This window comes from Mastigoproctus giganteus, chromosome 5, assembly GCF_048544385.1.
Source record: "Mastigoproctus giganteus isolate SK-2022 chromosome 5, ASM4854438v1, whole genome shotgun sequence".
NCBI classification, from domain to species: domain Eukaryota; kingdom Metazoa; phylum Arthropoda; class Arachnida; order Uropygi; family Thelyphonidae; genus Mastigoproctus; species Mastigoproctus giganteus.
The window spans coordinates 160,177,028-160,189,902 of NC_143579.1; the positions used below are offsets into that span (position 1 = coordinate 160,177,028).

At 37.6% G+C, this 12,875-nt stretch overlaps 1 protein-coding gene across 1 annotated transcript; it reads left to right on the forward strand.

The window, feature by feature from the left end:
- Positions 1-6,165: 6,165 nt before the first annotated feature.
- Positions 6,166-7,616, forward strand: LOC150085796 (5-hydroxytryptamine receptor 1-like). Its single transcript, XM_090374696.1, has one exon. The coding sequence runs from the start codon at positions 6,222-6,224 to the stop codon at positions 7,614-7,616; it is 1,395 nt and encodes a 464-aa protein (XP_090230822.1). The 5' UTR covers positions 6,166-6,221.
- The last annotated feature ends 5,259 nt before the right edge of the window (positions 7,617-12,875 follow it).

Consider the following 12,875-nt stretch of genomic DNA (forward strand, 5'->3'; position numbering starts at 1 on the left):
GAAATTTTATGCCTCAAGCCTTTTTTGGTAAGAGCATCCCTTTGTTGCCCTCACCAGTCTTGTTGCCATTCTTTGTACTCGTTCTAGCAACTCTACAACCTTCTTAAAATGAGGCTTCTAGACCTGTAACACAGTACTCTAGGTGTGGCCTGACCGTTATACGGGATAATCACAGGGAGGTGATTATCCCGTATAACGGGATAATCACCTCCCTGTCCCTGCTAGCACAATTCCTATATATCATTGACAAGACTCCATGACCTGCCCTGGCAGCCCGTCTGCACTGCTCAGCGAACTTTATATTCGACTGCACAATTATCCCCCCCAGGTCCTTTTCACTTCCCTGAGTGTACAAAAACCACACAGTTGGTACTTTGGATTTGTCAATTCAATTACCACTTCTCAGCCCATTTTACCAACTTATCTAGATGCAGTTGGAGTAGTATACTGTCTTTACTGTCGTTAACAAACCTGCCAACTTCTGTATCATCTGCAAACTTAGACATTAAACCTGATATACCTATATCACTATCACTGATAAATATATAAAACAAAAATGTGCCCAACACCGAACCCTGGGGAACTCCACTAATAACATTTGTCCACGAAGAGCAGTGTCAATTGATTACCACTCTGTTGTCTCTCACTCAACCATCCCTTTATCCCTTTTCTTCAGAATAAGCAAACTAAACATATCTTTCGAAACTTTGTCTACAACTCACTCAGGGAGACGAAGATCTAGCATCTCTTGATGAAAAATAAAATCATATAGGAGCCTTGAAGTTGTAACATGTTATCAAAATTAATATGGATTACACTAGTTTGCATTTTCCAAAACATTCACTATTGTTTTCTCAAAAAAAGGATGTATCTGAATCATTTTCTAATGCCGATTTCGAAAATAACTTGTTTCCACTGTAAAGTTCTTAAAAAATCATGAAAGAAATTCATTTTTTTTTACAAATTTTTATTAATTTTGGCAGAATTTGTGCACTGAAATTATAACAAAATGCTACATTTTATCAGACTTATATTAAAAAACATGTTGAAAACACTATTAAGAAGTGCAATTTGGTAAAACTTCCACTAAACACTCGGCTCTCATTTTAAGAACTGATCTACGATTGGTCAAAGATCCATTTCTCTAATTTTCTTGCAGTTCTGTCTACTTTATAGGTCCCTCATCAGCATCCAGCAATAGTCAGCCGTTATGTTGATATTCCACCCCCTCGTATCTCGATCTCTAGGTCTTTAATGTCCTAATCAAACCTCTCACCCAGATGATCACTAACACTTCCTAGATTTTCTGAAATTTAGTCAATTTGAGTGTAAAAAATGTAAATTGGTACTCAATGTTGGAGCTGAGCTTCTTAAAGGATTCCGACTTATTTTCAACTATATTCTTGTAGTCTGTATTCTTATTGTTCTCCAAGAAGATCTCAACAACAGACCTGAAGCTAATCCATGTGTTTTTCTCTTTTATTCATAGTCCACTCAATCTCGGTCCACCATTAGTTGGTAAATTTAAAGTCCAACAAAAAAAAAAAAAAAGTTTTCGCTTCTCTTGGATTATCGATGGGAATTTGGTCCAAAGGTAGCTGAAGCAGAGACTTTCCTGAGGTAAAGCTTTCACAAACTGTTTCATCAAAACCAGTTCAATGTGCAATAACTTTGTTATGACTTCTTATGATATGAAATGTGAGAAAACCAGTCAACAAATTTCTGAAATAGCTCTAAATTGTGTTCAGAAAATTTAAGCTAAGAGAGCGCTTCACATTGGAGACAACGTTGAATTAGATTATTTGGCAGCTAGAGGAGCAGGATGGAATTCACTTATTGTATTAGAAAATGAAGTTACTGATGTTGTGAAAACCAAACAAATACCATCCGAGGACATAGTATCCAGTATCACTGACATCATATATTGTAAATAAGAAATATTGACAATAAAAGTGCTCTTTTTTTAAAAGTGATTTGTGGAAGGAGAACAGTTTGCTGTCTACTATTTTCTAAACTTTTTTTCTTTGATCCAGGCAAAAGCAGCTCCTCACTGGCTAAACCTTGACATTCCAGTGCCTACTCCTTGCTCGACTGTCCCACTTCTTCCTCTTCTTACTTAATATTTGTCAACCACTTGATGTCCTCATGTTTCTTTCAAATGCAGACTGAGCAACCTACTGGAATTGACCCATATTTATTTCCATTATAGAGTAACACACCACCTCTGAGACTCCTCTTTGATGAGTCAATAAACATCTCCTTGCATAGGATTATAACTACGTAATTCCTAACTAGTTCATTAAGTCATTTATATTACTGCCAAAAAACAGAATCATACTGAGAAAAGTAGGGCACTAGTTCTTTTCCTCTGTATCTGCACCATGAGAAAAAGAAAAATGACCCGTGTGCTATAAGATTTTTTTTACTTAAGTCTAGAACCTAGGAGTTCGGCCGATTACTTTTGTTAATTTAAATCAGAGCATTGAGTTTGTGGTTATAAATCAGTTGAGGGCTGTAATCGATGTCTCCACGCGTGTAGACTTCAATTTCATCTTCAGAAGCTTCACTTTCAGCACCCTCTGCTACCACATTCTCCACTATAAGTAGAAGGCAATGGATTCGGCAAGTATCTCCATGTTGGACTGGTCTAATGGCAGATGGAATATTAGGATGCATAAACATTCTTACTCTTTGCACTGTGTCCCTTTACACTAAGTAAGGGAAAGTACTAGCAGTTATCTCAGTGTTTTTAGGCTCCACTCAATCATGGAAATTGCATAGCTTTTATTTTACCATTTTTCAACAATCTCAATGCTTCAACAGAGGCAAACAAACAATGTGGAGCCCAATGTCACAGAGTTTACTCCAAAATAAGCAAAACACTTCTTTTTTTTTTACGAGTTCCGTAATATCTTGTCTTTGCTTGAGGATTACATAGCTTTCACAAATATAACAAAATAAGTTCTGATTGTTCAAAGTTGTAAATTGAAGACATTTTACTCATTTTTCATCAAAATTTGACACTATAACCTCAAAAATAAACTGAGCGCCCACTGATAAACACTTCTGCATGGGAATTTCAAGTTGAAGAATCAAATGACTGAAGGCAGTTTTGCCAACATCTGAATATTCAATTTACAAAATTCCCAGCATTTACTCCTAAAATAATAATACAACTCAAGACAAACTTAAGTAATTTGTGAAAATTCGGTATGTAACAGAAAAAAAACGAATGACATTTCTGAAAACAGTAAAAACCCGAGTCATAAAACAGCTATTAGTTTACAAACGTCGAGATCCATGCAGAGTGGTGTTATTTATTTTCAACAGCTGTCAGAGGGATAACTACCTATCCACAGTTTTCATGATATTGCCATTCTTAAGCTCTACTCCGATTGCCCACTTTCTACAGATATGAACTATATGGGAGAACAGACGATTACAAAACCTGCTCACTTTTTCACCTATCTGGGTTGCGCTATGAGACCCCCTGTTTTAGGACAAGATAAGAGATCCTAAAACTGCTTATTACTTCTTTCCCAAATGGAATTGAGCAGTAATGAGGACCATTGGGGATATTCTGATACCACGACGTCACCGCAAGAAGTCCTATCAGATCACCGAAAAACTTGAAACCATGATTAAAAAGCCAGCTACTGTGAAAGCCCATCCAGACATCACAACAGCGCAATGAATTGTAAACATCACAGGAAGTTCACTTGCACCGATTTTTGAATGCACTTCGCCAGAAACCACAGTTACATTTCTGCCTGCTCACTACAAAACAAGTTCTTCTTATAATATAAAGCTAAGCAGTTGAGAGTTCCGTATCAATCAAAGCACCAAGTTATACTCACATCCTTCTCAACACAGAAATCCACTATCCAAATTTCACTGGAACTTTTTCTACAGGAAGAAATTTGCTACAGCAAATGGAGGTATAGTGGAGAATGTGGCAATTACGCATTCAACTCCAGGCACTCAGCACAAGCTGGTTCAGCCGTATCAAATCTCCGCCTGTTTTGTGCCATCTCCGGAACCCTGGAACATAAATACTTGGCTTGCAGTGTAGATAGTCTGATCATTAACTGCCTAGCTCACTCTACACACCCCTAAGCGGGCCTACTGATACCTAATCCTCAAGATCAGTATCCCTTGCACAGAGAACAACTAACATGCGCATCTTTAAACATCCTCCACATTGCTGCCAAAGCCATCATCTACGAGTACAGTTTCTGACTCGCACTAGAAGTGGGGGTGATGTTCCAGCTACAGAAAGCTCAAAACAGGACTCCATGTGCAGGTTACGATAGAGCAGAATCCTACTAGAATTTCACTACCTTAGATCTAAAGAACCCCTCCCCCCCAGCTCGCTTCCGAGAATGCAATCAAGCCGGGCTATCAGTGAAGACGCCATAAGTTGTTTAAACACCGATTTGATTCTCCCTGTGAATAGAAAGAAGCTGTTTCGTGTAAAAATACACCGTGTTAATGTATTTCTCTGACTTACCTCTCGTAGAACCACTTATTATATTATAGTTTTCCATTTTAAATCGTTTTTCTTTTGTACCTTTAAAATATAAAGTTTATTGTTCGTTTGTAATAAAAAAATAAGTATTGAATTTTGATCTATTCTATTTCTTTTTGGATCATCCGATTTAACGAAAGATTTCAAATAGCCAGGGTGAGCGCCGAAGTCCGAGTACTTTGCAAGAAATAGTTCTGAAGCTAATGCAATACGCGGTGTACTGTGTAAAGTTTCCAGCCATAGCATTATACTGAATCCAGAACTGCGCCTCTAGTTTCCACCGGACATTAATCCCGGAAGTCATTGGAACATCTGTGAATTGTTTTTTTTTTTTTTTTTTTGTTTTTTTTTATGATCGTTTAAGTAATCATGTTTTTTCCGTTTGGTTAACTACTTATCCCGCTAATAAAACCCGGTTCAGATTCTATTCCCTATCTGAGAAGAGTGGAAGAAATGTTTTACGACTGCTCTCCACAGCAGTCATAAACAAAATGTGTCCATCCAAACTAGCTCCGCGAGCAGTGATCTCTGTTGTGACGAAGGTTCCGTGTACCAATTACTGGTTTGGTTTCTAGCCCAGGATTTCTTTATGTGAAATGAGAATAAAAAAACCCAAAAATATGAAGAAAACGAACGACCTTAAATGCGTCTTTCTGGTAGTAACCTCAAATGACAATGGATTCGAAAAGTACAAATGGCGTGCCAAGATACACTAAATAAATAAAAAATAAGAAACACTATGGGCGAGTGAGAGAAGCGGGAACGGTAGACATACTATCAAAACAGTGCTGGCATCAATTTTGCAGAGTGAAAACGCGAAGATTCCAATGGAAAAACCACTAACTCTTCCTCACTGCCACCAACTCGGCCACGAAGGCTATATCGTAGAAGAAAACTGATTAGAAAAAAAATCTACCTTTTTCGATGAAAAATTTCCAGCTATATCATCAACATCTATATAATATGATTCTTTAATTTGTTCAAGGGGAGCGTTTCCTATTGAAGTTCATTGAAACGCTCGTATTTATAAAAATTGGAGAACTATGTTTTGTCCTTGAAGTTTCTTTGCAACTCAGATTTCTTTTAATAAATAAAAGGTGCTCGCCTTTTCCTAAATACCTGTTTCTTACTATTCATCATTTATATCGGCAAAACGATTAAGCGTCTCGCTGTCTGTAGTTAATTTCCCCAGACACACTTGTTAACGTTAGCGTGAAGGGAAGCCAACATTAAAAAAAGTTGATTTTTTGCTGCAGAAATTAAACGGGAAATTTTTAGCTTCAACCTATCGCTTCAAGAGAAGCGTTACTTATAGCTAACAGAGAGAGAGAGAGATTCTTGGAGTTTAGATTTTTAAAAACTTACTTTTAAAGACTTCTGAATCTTAACTGACAACCTGAACTTTTAAATTTTTATTCTTTCAAGTACTTGGCTAAGTGGACAATTAACCTTAATGGCACTCACAGATATGCATCGTCAGTAAAAAGTAATCCACCAAAGAAACATTGCTCTGTCTCTCCATTCTATACTGTAATCTTCCCCTGGTTCCATTTGTTAATGATCATCTTTTTCTTTTCAGACAGAAGCAGATCCTGATCACCGGGCGAAAAGATCATCAATAATGGGACAATAGATACTGTTGCAAATGACCCGCGAAAAGAGGTGCTGCAAGTGAAAGACGCAGACGAACGCAATGGACTTGTGCAGCGAGGTCACCGATGGTGATCACGATAGCGTTCAGCTGGATTTGTGCAATGACAGTGTGCACGTGTCAAACGAAGAAGCCCCATATTCTGTGTGGGCATCCGTAGCATTGTTAATATTCCTAGGTACGATAATTGTCGCCACAGCTGTGGGCAATGTGCTGGTGTGCCTCTCTGTGTGGCTAGTAAGGAAACTAAGGAGGCCTTCGAATTTTCTTCTGGTATCCCTTGCGGTGTCCGATCTGTGCGTGTCCTTGTTAGTCATGCCGTTCGCCTTGCACTACGAACTGGTTGGGGACTGGCAGCTCGGCGCCACTCTTTGTGATATGTGGGTGGCTTTTGATATCACGTGTTGTACTGCGTCTATCTTGAACTTGTGCATGATAAGCGTCGACCGTTATCTGGCAATTACGAAGCCTCTTACTTACGGCGTGAGAAGACGGTATCGCCAAACGTGGCTGTGCATAGGTATCACGTGGATTATGTCCGGCTTGATCAGCGTGCCTCCCTTACTTATCCTTGGAAATGAACACGGAACTCCAGCAAGACCAACTTGCGATATCAGTCAGAACTTTGGCTACCAGTTGTACGCCACGCTCGGATCCTTTTACATCCCCATGCTCGTGATGGTGATCATGTACTGCAAGATCTACTTCGCAGCTAAAAGAGTGGTGGAATCTGATAAAAGGGGAAGACTTAATGGTAAGAAGGGAACCTTTTCCGTCTCCTGGGAACAGCGAGCGGATAAACTAGAGGTGTACATACGCGTGACACCTTCAGGGGTGTGCTCACCGTCGGATCAGCTGCCCCTCCGTCCTAATAATGTTGCACAATTGGACTCTGCCACCGAGGCCGAAGCTGACAAGAGGAATTGTGTGTGTACTGCGGATGTGTACAAGGTGAGCGGAAAGGCAGTGACTTCACTTCAGCCACGCCGGAAGAAAGGCAACACCCGCTCATCACTGATCAAAGACAGAAAGGCCTCAATCACACTGGGCATCATCGTCAGTGCGTTCATCATCTGCTGGCTTCCGTTCTTCGTAGTGGCGCTGTTGAGGTCGTTGTTGAGAAATCTTTTTGTACCCCACACAATAAGGAGCTGCGTATTGTGGCTTGGCTACACGAACTCCATGCTGAATCCCATTATTTATGTTACTTTTCACCAGGATTTCCGACGTTCTTTCAAGGAGATGTTGTGTCTTCGATGCTCGACAGTGAATGAAACCTTCCGTGAAGAAGCCTTCCGGTCACAGTATGGAAATCCATGTCCATTAGTAACACCTTGTGAAGACTTCAATGATGGACCCCTGGCATCCCCTAAAGATTTCGTGTGCTTCAACGAGCAGAAGCATGCAAAGGAACAAATCAGCGAGGGATGCTACTGATGACACTGGTAATGAAATTATTTTTGTACGTTGACACTCAGTGGATATGCGCAAGCCTTCCTGGATGATGCACTTCTGGAAAGGTAGGTCGCATGCCATTTTAAAGATGATTTCTATGGACAAGACCTCACTCTGTCTACCGCAACTACATGTTTGCTATCTTGGCAACCCCCTTCACAAACACAACACCGTGAATGCCAAATCCACTGTGACCTTTTAGCTGTTTCCACTCCAGTTCTTTCAGGAAAAAAAGCACGATCTATTTTTCTCTCGTCATATGTTTGTTAGGTTTCTATCGAGTCAGTGGTCTATGTAATGTGCAATAAAGATTATTCTGGAAATTATTTCACCTCGTTTAATTACTGATTATCCTAAGGACCAATTTACTGATTATTCGTGAGCACACTGAAATCAAAGCTATTTCGATTGTTCAACAAGTTACTCTCGGGAAGTCAAACAGAACAGTAACTGCGATGATTTCACATAAGTTACATTAAATTATGAATATCGTTATGCAAATAAAATATAAGATGATTGTATCTTTAAAACAATTTGGTATTATTAGATTATTCACTTTTCAGAATTTAATCAAGGGAGGTGTGAGTTTAACGAGTTCCAGCTTCTTCCTAGTTGTTCAGTATTTTTTTGTCATCATAGCAACTCGTGATTTTCTTTGAACAATTTAAGTAGTAAACCTTCCCATTTTAACTGTTCTTTGAGCTTTATTCTGCACCTGTCACAATTCTGACTCGCACTAGCGCGAGATCGCACTCTTTGTAATACAAAGAACACACGTAGAAGTGTTCTTTGTTTTCCACACGATCATCGCTGATATGAGTAATATGAATATTCATAATAATGGTTATCCGCCAGATAATTATTATTATGAAGATAGAAGAGATAATACGTGGTTAAACCGAAAAGTTAAATAACAGTTACAATTTCTGAACATCAGCATATGCTCATATTACATCTCGCTTAATTTTGATCTTCTAAAATCTCTTTATTTCTTCTGTAGAAAATTCTTTAATGTTTTCGAGGATTTTATTCGGTTTAATTCCCAATTTCAAATCGAATGAATAATACAGACAATATAAAGAAAACATTTCGTTATCTATCAAAATAAATATAAAGAAAATATTTTCTATTTTCTGGAATATAGTTATAATGCAGAGGGACTGACATAATGAAGTTTACAATAAAAATAAAATATGAAGTTACATTAAAAATACGGAAAAAAAAACACTTAAAAAACTGCAGTTCGTTTCTATTTAGCCTGATCAGTGGGATATGAACAAAAGCATTTGTCGCTTATACAAAAGCATATTAAAAATGAAGACAATGAAGAAAAAGACATTAAGATATTAAGTTCTTTCTTGTTTTTTTTAATGACGTTCTTGCACAAACAAATGCTTTTGTTAGTACTGTATTATATTAAATACAACGCAGGCAGTACGACTAATGAGCCGAGTATTTTGCTTCGTTTTTATTAGGGATAATTAATTATTTTTTAAACGTAACTTGTATTTTGCTATGGTATCTCGCTCTCCGTGCATTACATAAATAGTTTATTTAAAGCAGAGTGACTTATTGCCTTAAATAATGTTTTCTTGCGTAATGAGTAACGTTTCCTTCTATAAAAGGGATGGGGAGGGCTTACAAAATATAGGAAAACAATCTCATCAAAAAGTTGCCACTCATTTAAGAAATGAAGTTTAGCGAGAAACCCGTTATAAACCTGATTGTAGACAGAAGCGCTTTAAGCCAATCTTCTCCCGAATCTAAATATGCCTCCCTGGGGAACTGCGTCCCACAGGTAAAACCACCAGAGATTTAACACATTCCCTTATGCAGTAACAAGGATTTGAAACGTGGAGAGTGACTACGGATGGGGTTTGTGAATTTTAAGCTCTTATTCAGCCAATCGTTAACACACTTTTCTACTAAGATAACGCACAATAGACAAACTGAACTAGTGCACGTAGTCCGCGTCCAGAGTAATTGACGAGTGAAAAAAACTCCTACAAACTATTCCCTATACGTTGGCCTTTAGCTTGATTTTGCCGTTCTTAGTAAATAACGATTTTGGCTAAATTTGTTAAGGAATTTGTCTATTATAATTAATGTGCTGAATTTTATTTATCAGGCCATGTTTATCTATTCGTATTATGCACGCACCAACACTTTTTTCTTTCATATGATCGAGTTACACTAGTTGATTTATAGATCAACTTTATTATTATGATTTTTTTTTTAATGGCAAACGCTTACTTCCAGAGCTACACGTAACAGTTCAGGGATGCGTCCTTTGAGTGTAAATGTCAGTAGTGTTAGACTCTTCATCCGAATGAAAGCCCTTGTAAAATGTAAAACGTTACTTCAAACTACTATGGCTGCCTTCAGAACAGCATCTGCCTATGGGTATGAAGCGCCTGCACGTCACTCAACTCTTCCTTAGAGGAAGAAAGAAAGTGCACTTCAAAAGGTGACATTTTCGGCGCGTTCTACTTCCTTAACTCAACTGCTAACTTTGCTTTAAATGCCCTAGATTGCAGATTACACCATTTGTCCCTTCAATCAAAAAGAACATTTAGTACATTCCTCTAGGGCTATTTTCGAAATTACTCAAGAATAGTTTGGATTGGCCACCAGCATATTGAAAAGTTTATACTGAAGTAATATAATTTGTTACTTTTAATGCAGTACACTGGAAGTTCCTCCAAATTCGGAATAATTCATATTGCAGTTTGCAACTAATAACTCCTGGAAAAATATCTTCGAAACTTAAGAAACATTTATTTATCGAAAGTTGTAGAAGACCAAATTTATTTTGAGTAACTTTAAGACTTTTCCCCAGCTTGATGCTTTTTGGACAGTCGCGTGATGAATATTGAACCATCTATATCACTATGAATAGCGTGGCAGTTTACGATAACTGTTGGGTGTGGAAATAGATCACCTCAATGTGAAAGTCCGATGTGTTTTGATGATGGATGTTTTGAATTCCTTTTCTTTGCCGAATCTTCAACAAAATGAAACATCAATTTATCATATGGGACAATGCGATTACATATGGTATATATAATATTAACACCTATCAGGGCAATTACTAAGATTTTACATCAAATTAACGCTTAATTATTGGTTAAATGAATTTAAAGCATTTGAATCATCATCAGACATGTTTACCACAAGAACATGCGAGTCTACATAACTGCAAGAATTTCCGCGCACAATTTTATTGAGGGAATTATCGCAAGTGTTGAGTCAAAAGGATTGGCGGGCTTAAAGCGCGATTCACGAGTTTTGTTGCTTTATAAGTTTTTTTAATGCATTATGATGTCTAAAATTGAATTGCTAAGCCTGAATGCGCAACTTTCGCTCATGATGTACTGCGTGCAAAAATTTCATCAATAAGGTGATCCAATTCCTATAATAAAAGTAGCTTTCTTGGAAACTGTTGACTAAAGGAGGCTTTTATAGCTAAGTAAAAAACTTTCAGGATGTTACTACAAAATTGATCGATAACTGAGAATAAAATATCTGACATACGTCTCCCACTGGTTCTTAGAAATCATTACTGACAGCGCATGTCAATGAAATTATAGGTCACTTGCGCATCGCTACGGTGTAAAAAGAATAAATTTACACTCTACGATCACAGCTTCATTCTATTTGCGTTTTTCGATTCAGGTTTTCTCGCTTCCGAAATACTGGCACCAGGGTGTGTTTTTTTTTTTTTTTTAACTGCATAAAGAATAGTCAACATTTTGAATATCGATATGACCTCTGTTTAAGAAGCTTACCTTATTTAATAAGGTTAGAACTTACTTGTGATACTCTCGCAAGGAAATATAATCCCTCCAATTCCTATAGGGGAACTGTTTAGTTTACGAAATGATAAAAAAATTCGGAGACAAAGCAGGTTAATTATAACTTGATTAATAATTATTCTGCTTCGTGAGAGTACTCAAATTGTTTTGGGAAAGCAGGATTTAAATCGCAAATTCAGCTCACAGGGATTAATTTAGTGTCTCAGAAAGTGAACATGTGCAAATTAACATATTTGTTCAGAAACTTATTAAACTAATACCAAAATTGTATGCGATTTGCTCATTCAAAGCCAATATTCAAAACATGTTAATTTTAGAGGCGATTTGGCTTTAGCTGACATTGCTGAATCCAAACAGACCACGATGGAAGGTAATTGGCCAGGCTTTAAGTGTTGGGGGACCGTATTAGCACAGCAGTTTAATCTCTTGGCGCTCGCTTGTAAAAATCTGGGTTTGAGTCATACACTCACTAGCCAAAAACCTTTATTCGATATTTAGTAGGTAACCTTATGCCAAAATTGCAGCCCACACACGTGGTGGAATGGATCCTACCAAGTGTTAGAAAGCCTAGCTCCAGATTTGATCATTCTTACATCAGTACATTTTCCAGCTGCTATACTATAGTCAGTAGAGAACTGTGAATCCGAAGCGTCCTTTTTAGCGTATCACAGACAATCCCAATTGAATTCAGATCGGAATTCAATTGGGATTGTCTGTGACATCTTGGGATGTTTCTCTAACCATTCAGATAAAAATTTCGCACGGTAGAAGGTTGTGTTATCGTCTTCAAAGAATCCATCACAATCGGGTAAAAATGAAGTATTCCAGAGCGAAGTTGGTCCAATATGGCAGAAAGATATTATTGAAAGCAGAAAGTAATACGACCTTCTAACGTCAAGAACGAAACCAGTCCGTACCTTATACTATGTTACCATCTCCAGCCGCTTGAGTGTGTAGTCTAGATGCACGGCTTAATCTATAATTGTCAATTTGACAATCATAGATGAGGAATTTCTGAATTTTGACTCGCTTGGGTTTGATTTAACCACACTTAAATCGATATTCAGACCACGTGATCTTTTTCCACTATTCCAAAGAGCAATAATGGAGCCAATCAAAGAGCAAAAACATTCCACTGGCCGCAACGCTGCAGTGTAACGTTGTTTTTTTTTATTTTATTTATTTATTTTTTTTTTTTTTTTTTTTTTTTTTTTACAGAAAAGTAGCTTTCTGTAAGACAACAAATAACGGATAACAAATCCCACATTCTTTAATTCCTGCCTCATAGTTAGGCTTGAAATGGGCATTTCTTTGCCTAAATTGAAATTTTCAGTCATTTTTTGCGCACTTGATCACCTATTCAGACATACAATTCACTTTAAGTTTCAGCGGTCTCGTTCTTGGAGGATCGACTTTCTGGAGCATT